This window comes from Talpa europaea (assembly GCF_964194135.1).
Source record: "Talpa europaea genome assembly, chromosome: 2".
Taxonomy (NCBI): domain Eukaryota; kingdom Metazoa; phylum Chordata; class Mammalia; order Eulipotyphla; family Talpidae; genus Talpa; species Talpa europaea.
The window spans coordinates 99325405-99339420 of NC_140068.1; the positions used below are offsets into that span (position 1 = coordinate 99325405).

Consider the following 14016-nt stretch of genomic DNA (forward strand, 5'->3'; position numbering starts at 1 on the left):
ATCATTTTCTGTCTTTGGTAGCAAGAAAACCGTGGTCATTAAAAATGTGTTTGGAAGCATTCCAAACTTTTCTTCCATTTTCTGAAGAGTTTGAGAAGGGTAGGTATTAGTTCATCTTTGAAGGTTTGGAAGAACTATCTAATAAAAATGGTTATGGGCATTATTTTTGGGGAAATTTTCATAACTTTCAGTTTCCTTGCTTATACTTGGAAAACTCTCTCACATTTTCTATTTCTTCCAGAATCTGTCTTGGAAAGTTGTATACTTCTAAGAATTTGTCTATCTCTTGTAGGTTATGCTAGGTTCTTCGAGTTATTGACATGTAGATCTTTAGTATATTATGATCCTCTGATTCCTGAAATGTCTGTTGTAACTTTTCTTCTTTCTGCTTCTATTTATTAGAGGTTATTTTTCCTTGTAAGCCTAGCAAGAGTTTTTTTTTTGTTTTTTTTTTTTTTAGGACCAACTTTTAGTTTAATTGATCTTTTGAATTATCTTTGATTTATGTTTCATATAATTTTGTTGTAATTATTATTTCCTTCCTTCTACCTATGTCCCACAGTAGGTTGTGTCCTGATTGTCATTTTTCTTGTGGTATTTTTTTTAATTTCTTCTTTGATTTTCTCCTTAACCTAATAGTCATTCAGTGTATGTTGTTCAGTCTCCACATATTTTTGGTTTTCCCTGCTTTCTTTTTATGGTTGATTTCTAGTTTGATACCATTGTGATCAGAGAAGATATTGCTATGATTTCAATTTTCTTGAGTTTATTGACACTTTGACCCACCATGTTGTCTGTTCTAGAGACTCTTCCATATGCGCCTGAGAAGGATGTGTTCACTTTTGGGGGGTATAATGTCCTATGAATGTTCATTAATTACTCACTTAAGATTATTGATTCCTTGTTGGTTTTCTGTCTGGTTGATATCTCCATTTGATGGGTCATACCTGGGGTAGGGTCCCTAATTCTACGATTCAGGCCCTCCTGGGGATTCTGGTTCAACTCAACTTGCTGGTTCAACTCAACTTCAACATGCTGAAGTTGAGAAGCATGGAATTATAGTTCTTTATGGAATCTCCTGCTAGCAGGTACACTGAGGATGTTTGACATTATTTCTGGACTACAAGTTGTGGTTGGAAGACCTTTCCCAGATTTAGAATTATCACTGCTCAATCCTTCAGGTGATCTGACTTCTCATCAGACACCTGCCTGAGCTTTCCCCACTGATGGTGTGTGTTTCCTGCTCTGGTTGTGTCTCTTATGCTTTCTAACCCCCATGTTTGTGTTCACAGATGATTTCCAGGTGATTGGCCCTTCAGTGCCCATTGTGGCAGTCCTCGGTAGGGACGTCACACTGCCCTGTGCCCTGCACCCCATCATGAGTGCAGAGAACATGGAGTTGAGGTGGTTCCGTTCTGATTTTTTTGAGTCGGTGTTTATCTATCGAGACCGACAGGAACAACAGGAGGAGCTAATGGCCCAGTATGCAGGGCGGAGCTCGCTCATGGAGGAATTACTCAGCAAGGGAAAGGCTGCTGTGACCATCCACAAGGTCCGGGCTACTGACAATGGGCTGTACACCTGCTTCTTCAGAGATGGAGACTTCCATGAGCAAGCCATCTTGGAGCTGCAGGTGGCAGGTTGGTAACTCCAGAGTCCTGGAGTTTTGGAGCTGGGGGGAACTTAAGGATACTGCAATTTAGTCTCTCATTTCATTTATAAGGAAGAAAAGTCTTACTGATTCATTGTTTAAATTAAATATAAATATACAAAACACCTACTATATGTCTGGGCCTGTTCAATAAGGGAATCTATTCAATTCCTCACTATGTGAGTTTATATTTTCAGGTGGGAGATTGAGCAATCATAATTAATAAACATTTATAAATGATTTTAGAAAGTGATAACTGATGAAGGAACAAATTGGAACAGGAGAAATGGGTGTCTGGTAGTGAGGCAGGTTGCAGTAATAAATTGTAGCTCCACCTAGTCTCATTTGAGCAAAGACTTATCATTTTGTATCTGAGTAAAGACTTAAGGGAAATGGAAATTTAGCTAAGTAGATGTCTGGAGTATGGATGTTCCTTTCCCCCACTTTTATTTTTTTAAAGATTTATTTATGCATACAAGAACCGGGGTACAGGCTAGAGGTATGGAGGGTGAGAGGATTCACCAGAGACAGAGTGGGGAACAGAACAGGCAGATTGATTGCAACACACTGCTAAGGGGAGCAGAGGGCAAGACAGGCAAGCTCTGCTGCGCCATGTGGGTAGCTCCCTCGCTGGGTATCAAACTGGTGCTGCAGTTGCTGCAAATAGCTTCATAGGTTGTGTCTTAACCCCTGTGCCACCAGGGAGGCCCCTTTCCCCACTTTTATAGAGAAATAATCAATATACAGTATGTATATGTATATGGAAAATAGCATAATGATTTGAGGTACATATATACTGAAATGATTGTCACAATATGTTAAATAGCATCCATATTCTATCTTTTTTTAAAATTTATTTATACAAGCACTGGGTACAGTGAGAAGTGCAGGAGGGTGAGAGAATTCACCAGAGCCAGAACATGGAACAGAACAGAAAGACCAACGAAATACATTGCTGAGGGGAGCAGCAGTCACGGCAGGAGAGATCTGCCATGCCATGTGGGACCCTCGCCTGTGGCCAGGGATCAAACCAGCACTGCAGAGGCTCGCAGAGCTACACAGCCCAGCACCCAACCGCTGCGCCACCAGGGGAGACCCAACATCCATATTCTATAATAGATACAATAAAAAGAAAAGAAAAAGATGCAAAAGAGAAAAATTATCTCATTGTGAAAAAAATTTCTAACAATACTCTTTTAACAACTTCACATCACACAGCAGTGTTATATAGAGTCATCATCTTGTTAATCACAGGGAACTCAATTTCTAAGTTGAGGGAAAAATCAGTGTGAATATCCTGGGGTGAGTGTATGTTTGGGGTATCCTTGGCTCACATGGAATCCTCATGACTGGTGAGAGAGTATGAGGAGATAGGGTGTCAAGGGGTAACAATACTGTTATAAAGAGATGTCAGTGACACAGGGTGCACAGGTCAAAGGTGGTTGATTAATGCTACCACATGTAATAATAAAAATCTCCATAGGAGGGCCTCCCTGGTGGCACAAGGGGTTAAGCATAGCACTATGAAGCTATCTGCAGCCTCTGCAGCACAAGTTCAATCCCAGCCAGCCAGGGAGATACCCTCATGGTGCAGCAGACCTCTCCTGCTTCACCTGCTGCTCCCCTCAGCAGTGTATTTCAGTCAGTCTGCCTGTTCTGTTCCCCACTCTGTCTCTAGTGAATCCTCTCACCCCCCGCCCCGCACCTCTGGTTGTACCCCAGTTCTTGTGTGCATAAATAAATAGATCTTTAAAAAAATCTGCATAGGATTAGATACTTGAGCTAGAACTATATTTCTCAAAGTTCCAAAAATCCCATCAGACCAAGAGAAAAAAGGACAAGGGAGTCTAAAGAACATAGTGATTGTGTTTAATAGTTATTAAATTCTTGAGTTTGGATTATTGGGCCTTGATGACACAGGAGGAGATATTTGTGAGGGAAGCAGAAAGAAGAGGATTAGGAAGGAAGGTAGTTTCCAGATCAGTGATGGCATTGTATGCCATGTTAATGTGTTTGAATGTGTAGCCTTAAAAGATTTTAAGCAGAATAGTGCTTAGAATGATGCCTCTGTCAGTAGTAGGGAGGAAGGAAGGAACAAGAATGGGAAGGAACAAGGTCTGGAGGCAAGGAGTTCAGATATGGAATGGAGAGGAGGGCTGCCTGACTTCACACAGTGGCAGTGGATGGACAGGAGGTCAGATATCACTGAACTTAAGAAATTAGACCCAAATGATGTACAGAATTGGGAGAGAGAGTTTGAAGTGGGAAGCATGAATTTCAGAGGCTTCCAAGTTTTTGTTGTGTCTGTTTGTTATTTAATTTCTGGCACATTAATAATAGAGTATCAGTTACCTATCACCATAATGATGCTGTGTAACAAACAAACACACAAATAATCTCAGAGGTATATAGTAATGGACTTGTGTTTATGTTGAGCCTATGGGGACTTCAGGTAGTTAGGGATGGACTTGACTAATCGCCACTGGTCTTACTCATACATCTTTGGTCAGATGGAAAAGTCACCATGTGGACCTCAGTTGGCTTGTTACATGAATGGTCACTGACTCCTGGCTGAGGGAGGACGACTTCAGGGGAAAGGCTGATGACAGGCCCTGCTCCATAAGCTCATCCTCCAGCACCTGAACTACGATGTCCTTCCATGAGTCACATGAGATGATCTGTCACTAGATAAATGAAGTTACATCTCTGAGCTCAGAGTCAGAGTGTGAGGCATTTAAAATGTAAGTGGCAGAGTGTAATGTAGATATGAAATAGGATGAAGAAATAGGAGTATTTTTATAATCAATTTACCACACATGAAAAAAGCATGAATTCAGATGCAGAATTTCGGGTATGAAGAACATGTGAGGAATCCTGGCAGATGTAACCCACAGGGATGGGGCTATCAGGGAGGGAGGTGGGAGGCTGGTGATTGATGTCTGGAAGTGATGTATGAGGAGACACAGAAGCTCAGGGAGAAGAAGCCCTGGGAGAGGGTGTGAGATAACATGGGCTTTAAGGAGCAGTTGGAGGGAGAAGAGTCAGGAAAGGGGTTAGGCAGGGGCCCAAGTTACAAACCACCCTCAAGAGAAGAGAAAGCAAACCAAGATGGAGGTGATTTCAAGGTGAAGTCAAGAGTGTCCTGTGTTGAAGGGAGACTGAGGGAGATGGAGCATGGAGAAGGGGGTTGTCAAACAGGACATTTTTGTTGAGTCCCCCGAAACAGATTCAAAGGAGCAGTAGGTGGAGCTGCACTGTGGTGCCTGAGAAAATACAGTTGTTTGTGGGTTAGAAAGTGACTCTTCTAACAAGGAAAGAAAAGACAATCTACATTTATTATATAAATAATGTACAGAAAGGTAGAGATTAACAATTATTGGTAGACACATGTAAGATATGAGTAGAGGGGAGGTGAGAGAGGGAGGGAGGCAGGGAGAGAGAGTATGGATGATGGAACAAGATTCAGAAGAGAGGATGACCTGTGGGGTTAGAGCTCAGGGCACACCCTCTCCCCTTGGTGGAAAAATTCCCTCTCCCTGAACCACATGAGGGTGAGAGTGAGGTCAGTTTGGATATGGAAGAGTTGTGGGGTGGTGAAAACAAACAAAATAGCATCTATTCCACAAATCTTCTAAATTCAAATATTTTCTGTTATTAGAGGATGTCCATTCAACATTTTGTGTTGGGGAAAATGAATGGCTGAATTTAACATACACTCTTGAAAATTTGGGTACCACATACCTGTTCCTCCTGGGCTGATCTGGAGTTTCATCCTTGATTTATTTATTTTATGGTTTATGTGATTCAGAGACAGAGACAGGAAATTCCTTCTACTCTCCTGTAGGCATCATCTCTCTACCTGCAGTGTGGGGGGAGGAGCCCAGGGCCCTCCAGCCTCTCCTGCTCTTTTCTTCTGGTCTTGTGTCAGTGACATCACCTTTATGCCCCCAGGGGGCGACCTCCCCCAGATGCCCCAAAATGCACCTTGACAGCCTCCCCTGGAGGTGTGCACAGGTGGGTCCTGCCCCACCTGGCTCTCATCTCCCCTCCACAGGTGTGGGCTCTGCCCCGCAAGTGCACATCACAGGGACAGAGGAGGATGGGGTGCGCGTGTTGTGCATAGCCTCGGGCTGGTTCCCAAAGCCCCAGGTGCAGTGGAGAGACCCCTGGGGGGAGCAGTTCCTGAACTTCTCCAAGGTCCAGACCCAGGACACTGAGGGGCTATTCAGCGTGGAGGCCACTCTGGTGGTGAGAGACAGCTCTGCGGGGAGTGTGACCTGCTCCATCCTCAACCCTGTCCTGGGCCAGGAGAAGGCCAGGACCATTGTCATCCCAGGTCAGCGCTGCTCCCCCATGCCCACCCCCTGCAGGGTCAGAAAGAGGGGCTGGCACCCCAGGGGTACTGGGCTGGGGTATCCTGGGTTGTGTCCTGATGGGGTGTCTGTGGGGTCTCTGTCTGCAGAGCCCTTCTTCCCCCGGGCCTCTCCCTGGAAGCCAGCTTTCCTGGTGAGCCTGCCCTTGCTGCTGCTCCTGCTCCTGGGGGCTGCCTGCTATACCTGGAGAGAACATTCCACACAGATGCGGGAGCTGCAGGAACAGAGGAGTCTGTGCCGGGTTAAGAAGAGTGACCTAGAGTTGAAGGAGAAGTCCCTGGAGGAAAGAGGTAAGGCAGGATAGGGGCCGTGATGTAGAGCGGGGCAGTGGGTGCTGAGAGGGATTAGGTGACCACAGAGCTAGAGCTCAGAGTCCACTCTGCAGAGAGATCAGAGTAAGAGACTGAGTCCCAGAGAGGACAGAGGAGCATGGAGGCTCAGATTGTTTTGAAGGTGGAATTTCTAGGACACAGAGTTTTATTTTTTGGCTTCTCTCTAAGCACCAATTTTGTTTCAGAGATAGTTTATATTTTTCACTTTCTTTCAGATGAACTTCAAGCAATTCTAAGTAAGTGCAGCTCTACCTATTGAAAAATCTCTTTCCCTTCAGAGGAGACATTCTGGTTTTTAGCTCACCTGTTTCCTGTGTTGTCTTTCAGGCCAGAGGAAGGCAGCTTACCTAGCTGGTGAGTGATGCTCCAGGTGTCCTGGGTCCTGGACCCCTGGGCCCAAGGGTTCCTTTCCTTGGCTGTCTAAGCACAGACATGCAGAGACTTCCCTGGGGTAGAAGTGGGAGTTGTGGGGGCAGGGCTCTGCTCCATGGGCTCTCCCAGATCTGGGTGCTATTCCCCTCCTAGTCTTGGGATCCTGGTCTCATTCCAACCCTGACCTTCCCATCATGGTGCTGGCTTTCTGGCCTTCAATGCTTCTAGTTCTTGGTCAGCACCTTGAAGCAAAAACCAGCTTTTCTGAGATTTCATAACTAGGCTCTGAAATTTTAGGAGCATGACTTCCTCCTGCCCTCTCTCCCCAAACCCCACACAAGGAGAGTCTGTTCTCTCTATTCCTGAAGATGCTGATGACTGGTGATGGGAGAGGATGGGGTAACCCTGCATGGGAAATGGTGGGGGGACTTCCCATCTCCCAGACAGTTAATCTCTAGAAATATTTCATCTGAGAAAGATGGGCCACTTCTACTCTGGAGCTGGTGTGATGTCTATGTTGTTCTTATTTCACCTTCCTGTTACTATCCCTGTAAATACTGAATATAATAATTAGGGACATATATATACATTACTAAATGTCTTCCCATTTACTGGTTTTGATCTTTGTCTCAACATCGAATAGCAAGTAAAACAGGAGCTTTGAAGGCTGTGGGGCCCAGAGCCCCTCAGTGACTTGCCCAAAGCCCCATAGCAGTAGCAGGCAGGGCTGGGTCAGTCTGTCCTGCAGGTTCCTGACCTGAGCCAGGGATTTCCCACCACCCTCTGCTGTCTGCACAGGGCAGGAGGTCATGACCTCTCCAGCCTCTCCCCTCTACTCCCAGAGAGTCTCACCTGCAGAACAAGGGAAGACAAGGGCCTGTGGATCACATGAGCAGGTGGTTGTGCTGAGGTCTCACCTGTGTGTTCCTTTTCAGCCTGGAGGAAGGCCCAGCTGTATGCAGGTGAGTGGCCCTGAGGGTCCTGGGACTCCCTCCCAGCACCCCCTCTGCCCCTTCTCTATCAGGCGACCCCAGCAGGAAGGGGCTGTTGTCCCTGGTCTCTCACTCTGTAGCCTCCATCTGAGAACTTTTAGGCCTTCCCTTGTGAGCACAGACCAGCCTCTACCTGTTCTGTCCTCCATGCAGTTCATGTGGGTTGGGGCACCAAAACCATCTCCTTTCATTTTGGTAGAATTCTGTTTGTCTGAAAGACTTAGTGTCATGGTTCCTTTTTTCAGAGTTAAATTATGAAGATTTGAAAGGAGTAATAAGAGTAGCTATAGTCTTATCCTACAGAACGTGTAGGGAGAATATTAGGAATAGAAAAGTCCAGATGGAGAAAGAGTGGAGATGGGAATTAGAGGGGTGTGTGGGAGAAGGAACTTATAGATACTGGGGTGGATTGAAGGACTGAAGAGACAGCCAAGGTCCCAGTTACCATGTTTGAATGTGGGCAGTGCAGAGGCCTGCAAAGTTTGGTTATGAAATATAATGGGCCTTTTTACATATTTCTCAAAAACCCACAGTATAAAAAACATTTAGGAGGCAACCATCTAATTGAGTTGCCTCTGAAATGAGCCCCTCCCTTCTTGTAGTGCATCCAGGGAAGGAATCTACCTGGGTTCCTTGCAGTGAATTCTCTTCTCTCCACCTCTTTCCTCCCACAATTGGGAAACTTCCCCTTGATGGCCTCTCAGGGTCTTCTTATGTACCCAACCTGAGTTTAGATGAATGGCCTGCCTTTCTCCTCCCCAAGGCAGGTGTGAGGTGGGGAGAGGACATGGCCTTGGGGTGCTGGGGGAGGGCCCTGTTCTCTCCCTTTAGTGATCAGGGGTTCCCCTGGGACCTCTGATCTATGATCCTGTGTGGCACATGCTGAGAGGGCAGACACATCCCATCTGGTCATTAGGGCCTGTGGGTGACCCTCCCTCTATAGCAGAATGAGGGGTCTGGGGTTTGTCTTTGGTCAGCAAATTGATAAAACTTCTGGGTCCTTCCTCCTGTCCCATGTCCTTGTCCTCCTCTCCTCAACCGTCCTTCCCTCCCTCCCTGCTCTCCAGGCCCCTCTCTCTCCCTTCATCTCCCCCAGAGCACATGACACTTCTGGGTCCTCATCTCTCCATGAGCATCCTGGGGTCCTGGTGCTCCCTCCAGACCCTCCCCTGCCAGGGCCCTGCTCAGGCTGCCTGGGCCCCCACATGGGGCATCAGAGCCCCAGCTGTTGCTGTCACAAGTCGCCGCGCCCTCAGCAGCTTCACCCACAGTTTATCATCTCACATGCCTGCAGTGGAGATACCTGAGACCACGTCCTGGGACTAACTCCAGGGTCTGGCAGCTACTTCCTTCCAGGAGCCCCTTTCTCTCCCAGGATCTAGGACCCCCCATCCTCTGTCTATACAGCCTGCCTTGCAACCTCTTTATGGCCCTCCTGTGGTCACCATGTGATTGTCTCTGAGCAGAGACAGCTGTGCTGTGGTCACGGCTGTTAATGTTCATGTGATTGGTTCCACCTGATGATCCACAGTAACATCCCTGTTTCTAGGCCCCCATCTCTGATTTTCTTTCCTCTGTTAAGGACACACATTTTCAGGTTCATGGGTTTATGACATGGATATTGGAGCTCTTATTCTGCTTTACGAGAGGTATCTCTTGGAAGCTTCCTTCTTTCTGGGTTATTGGAGGAAACAGATGAGTCTCTCCAGTATTTCTGTGTGTTTCTCTATCTTCAGGGACGGTTTTCTTCCCACTGTCTGTAAAAATGTGAAGAGCTGTCACTAGTGTTTGTTTTTCTCAGTGTGTGTCCATGTTCCCTAATCTGCATGACTCTCTGCTTTCTAGAACCCTCTCTATCACTTTCTGAGTCGTCAGGTCCCTCTGCTGCAGTGAGCTGAGTGTCCTCACTCATGTCACAGTCACCTCCATGTGCAACTCAGTTAAGTTGTAGCTCTTTATCTGTATCTGAGAGACAGTTTTATATAAAATGTGCACTCCTTCAGTTTATTCAAGAAATGGTGCTGGGAAAACTGGGCTGCCACAAGTAAAAGAATGTAACTAACCACTACCTCACAGCATGCACAAAAATCAACTTAACATAAATAAAAGACTTGAACATAAGACCTGAAACTATAAAATATATCAAAGAAAATATAGGCAAAACACTACATGACATACATCTTAGTGACATCTTTAAAGACTCATTCCCCAAAACAAAGAAAGTGGAGAAAAAGATAAATACCTGGGATTACATCAAACTAAAAAGCTTCTGTATAGCAAAAGAGATATTAGCCAAAAAAAAGCAGAAATACCCTACTTATTGGGTGAAAATTTTTGCACTCCATACAACTGATAAAGGACTGATTACAAAGATATATAAAGAGCTCACAAGACTCAACAAAAACAAAGTAAACAATCCAGTCAAAAAGTGGGCAAAAGAATTTAAAAGACACTTCTTCAAAGAGGAAATGCAAATGACCAATAGGTATATGAAAAAATGTTCCACATCTCTTATAATCAGGGAAATGCAAATGAAAACCACATTGAAGTACCACCTTACACCAGTAAGAATGGCACATATAAAAAAACAAGCAACAACAAATGTTGGTGAGGATGCGGTGAAAAAGGAACTCTCCTATATTGCTGGTGGGAGTGAAAACTGGTCCAACCCCTGTGGAAAGCAGTCTGGAGTTTCCTTAGTCTACTAAAAATGGAGATACTATACGATCTGGCAATTCCACTACTAGGAATCTGTCCAAAGGACACAAAAACAATAATTGAAAGGAAATCTTCACCCCTATGTTTATTGCAGCATGATTTACAATAGGTAAGATTTGGAAACAACTCAAATGCCCAAAAATAGATGACTGGATCAAGAAGATATGGTATATATATGCAATGGAATACTATTCAGCAATCAAAAAGATAAACTCATGCCATTTGCGGCAACATGGAGGGAGCCCAAAGAAATTATGCTCAGTGAAATAAGCAGAAGGAAAAAGAAAAATATTGGATGGTTTCACTTATAGGAGGAATATAGGGGAACTAAATAAGGGATCAGGGAAAAATAACAATAAAAACCAAAATGCAACAGAAATAAACAGGTAACTATAAATCAGAGACATTCTTCAGGGGAGGAGGAGGAAGAGGGATCAAAACAAGGGTGGGAAGCGTGGGCCTCTCTGGTGGCTCAAGGGGTTAAATCTCAGTACTATGAAGCTATCACCAGCCACTGCAGCATGAGTTTGATCCCCAGCCAGGGAGCTGACCCATGTGGCACAGCAGACCTCTCCTGTCTCTCCAGCTGCTCCCCTAGGCAGTGTATTTCAGTCAGTCTGCCTGTTCAGCTCCCCACTCTGGTGAGTCATCTAACCTCCCCCACCCCATACCTTTTGCTTATACCTCAGCCCTTGTACACAATTTTTATTTTCTAAAGATTTATTTATTTATGCATACAAGAACTGGAGTTCAGGTCAGAGGTCTGGGGTGTGAGAGGATTCACCAGAGACAGAGTGGGGAGCAGAACAGGAAGAATGACTAAAATACTCTGTTGAGGGGAGCAGCGGGCAAGACAGGAGAGGTCTGCTGCACCATGTGGGCATCTCCTTGACCAGCCGGGGATCAAATTTGTGCTACAGTGGCTGCATCTTAACCCCTTGCACAACCAGGGAGGTCCAATAAATCGTTAAAGAAAAAAACAAAACGAGGGCAGGAAGAGCACAAGGGACTATAGTGATGGTGATGGGAGAATCAGTGGTGGAAATTCTATAGGGACTACACCTGAGAAAAGAAAGCAAACATTGTACAAAAATGAACAATGATGTAAAATATATATAAATATTTTTTTTTAAAGTGCAGCCCTTGATCCCCACAGTACTTTTTCAAGAGAACCTTATATGCAGGATGGATGTGTGGCTGGGATTCAAAAAGCATAAATTGGTGGTTGTGTGTGAGTTAGGCTAATTCTGTCAATGGCATCCAGTTTGCTAATCCCTTGAATTAAGTTAGTGTGTGTGTGTGTGTGTGTGTGTGTGTGCACGTGCATATGAATAAAAAGGTAAATGCATCAACCAAATGTTTTCAGACATTTCCTCCTCTAAATTCTGTGTCCCTCTTTTGTAGAAAACTAGGCGTGGGCCCTGATGTGTCAGTTTCTAGAGTCCCTCACGTGACATGTGTGTCTCTTGCAGATTGGCGGAAGGAGCAATTCCGGGCCTGTGAGTGACTCTGTTCTCTCTGGGGCTGCTCAGCTTCTGGTCTTTCCCTCTGTTCTCTGTGTGACACAGATTCTGCACCCTTTGGTGGGGGGGGGGTCGGGGGAGTGCAGCTGTGACATCACACAGCTGGGCTGGGGGGTGATTGGTCATGGGTGCTTAAGGGGCTCCTTAGTCCTTGGAGTCTCAGTGGGTCCCGCAGGGTCCTGTGACATATCTGATCCCCAATAAGTCTTGTGGCTCCTTCTCTGCTTGGGACTGTTGGGCAGGAGTCATGAGGCTCTTATTTTAAGGGGTATAACCCTCCCACACACACAGTTAAGTATCTGGGGTGAGGTTTATATGTCCTTATTATGGGTCGGGGGGCCTTGTATAATGGGAACCTCTCTCTGCAGGGTCTGTCACTCTGGATCCAGGTTCTTGCAGTGGAAGAATTTTCCTCTCTCATGATAAGAAGAGTCTGACTTGTAATCACAATGGCAAAAAAGGGGGGGTAAAAGTTTTGGGTCTTGAGGGTATCACATCAGGGCGCTATTACTGGGAGGTAGAGGTCAGGAATGCAGACAGAACTGAGTGGGGGCTAGGGGTCTGGGGGGAAGATAAGAAAACTTTATATGGGGCTCTGTCCCCACTGAATGGGAAATGGGCTGTGGGGCGGTTCAAACAAGTTTTTTCAGCCTTTACTGCCCCTCCTATTCAGCTACTCCTCAGGCAAATTCCCCACAGGGTGGGGGTTTTCCTGGACTATGATCATGGGGAGGTCTCCTTCTATGACATGACTGATGGCTCCCACATCTTCTCCTTCCCTCCTGAGTCCTTCTCTGGGACCCTCTTTCCATACTTCAGATGTGTCTCAGGAGAGGTGTCCATGACCCTCTGCCCCCTGGAGGCTGGGCCCCAGAAGCCCTCTGTGCCCATGAACAATCCTCCTCCTCTGGGGGATCCTGTGAGTCCCCCAGGGGAGGGGATCCCCTCAGGCTCTGGTGTGGATGGGGCTCCCCCAGGGCTTGAAGCCCCCCTCCTCCCCTACACCCCTGAGACCATGTCCCCATGAGGCCCCTCCCTGGCCAGCCCTGCCCTGGGCTCTTCTTAGGGCTCTTCTTTGTCCCTGTGGACAAACCTGTGAGTGATTTCCGGATGCTGGAGTCTTGTCCCCCTGCTCTGGGTGCAGATTCCTGGGCCGTGGCTGAGAGAACAGTCAGGTCAGGCCTTGTGCTGAGGCCATAAAGGATAAAATTGATTACATGAACCTGTTTAGGTAGGATGAATTTTACTATGACAATAATTTTTTTAAAGATTTATTTTTATTTATTTATGCATACAGGAACCGGGTTTTGGGCCAGAGATTCAGGGGGTGGGAGGATTCACCAGAGACAGAGTGGGGAGCAGAACCAGCAGATTGACTGAAATTCACTCTTAAGAGGAGCAGCAGGCAAGACAGGAGAGGTCTGCTGTGCAGTATGTGGGTTAGCTCCCTGGCCAGAGATCAAACTCAGGCCTTAGGGGTGATAGTGCTGAGACTTAATCTCTAGGCCACCAGGGAGGCCCCATGGTAATAATTTTTCATTTGGTAAAGAAAATGTTTCATTGGTTTTTCATGCTGTTTGGTAAAGAAAGGGGGTGAACTCATAATTAGTCTTCTAAATTAATTGGAGAGTACTTTATCCAACTTGGGTTTATGCAGAGCAACTTAGAGTCTGAAGGAGGATCCCCAGATCTATTGTGAAGGGTATGCACTATCAGAATAGTTGCAAAATATTTGCCCAAAATTTTCAGGGAAATGATGAATGATGAACTTTTAGAGGAACCTAATATTCTACTTGATAGGCTTCTTATTCTGGAATGGAAGAAATATACCTATTTTTTAAACTTTATTAAATTTCTGTTACCTATAAAAAAACTTGTGGTGTGTTAATGCAGATAATTCAAAAGAAGAATTTGGGTTCCCCTTTTGTGTCAACACTCATTGAAAGGAGAGAACAGGCCCCTGATTAAAGTTGAGAATGAAGAGGAGATTTTCAGACTCAGGGTGACTTGGGGAGCTGTGACCTGAGCTCCAGGGACCCCTGGACTCGGTCCTTC

At 45.7% G+C, this 14016-nt stretch overlaps 2 protein-coding genes across 2 annotated transcripts; both read left to right on the forward strand.

Moving 5' to 3' along the window:
- Positions 1 to 1276: 1276 nt before the first annotated feature.
- LOC311188103 (butyrophilin-like protein 1) lies at positions 1277 to 6718 on the forward strand (the record flags this gene model as incomplete). The annotated part of the gene is made up of 4 exons (XM_084259332.1): positions 1277 to 1640; positions 5706 to 5987; positions 6114 to 6314; positions 6684 to 6718. 4 exons carry the CDS (start codon positions 1277 to 1279, stop codon positions 6716 to 6718), a joined length of 882 nt encoding a protein of 293 aa, XP_084115458.1.
- A 2616-nt stretch (positions 6719 to 9334) lies between these two features.
- On the forward strand, positions 9335 to 12988 carry LOC311188112 (butyrophilin subfamily 1 member A1-like; the record flags this gene model as incomplete). Its single annotated transcript, XM_084259333.1, has 3 exons — positions 9335 to 9369; positions 11843 to 11937; positions 12330 to 12988. 3 exons carry the CDS (start codon positions 9335 to 9337, stop codon positions 12986 to 12988), a joined length of 789 nt encoding a protein of 262 aa, XP_084115459.1.
- Between the last annotated feature and the right edge of the window lie 1028 nt (positions 12989 to 14016).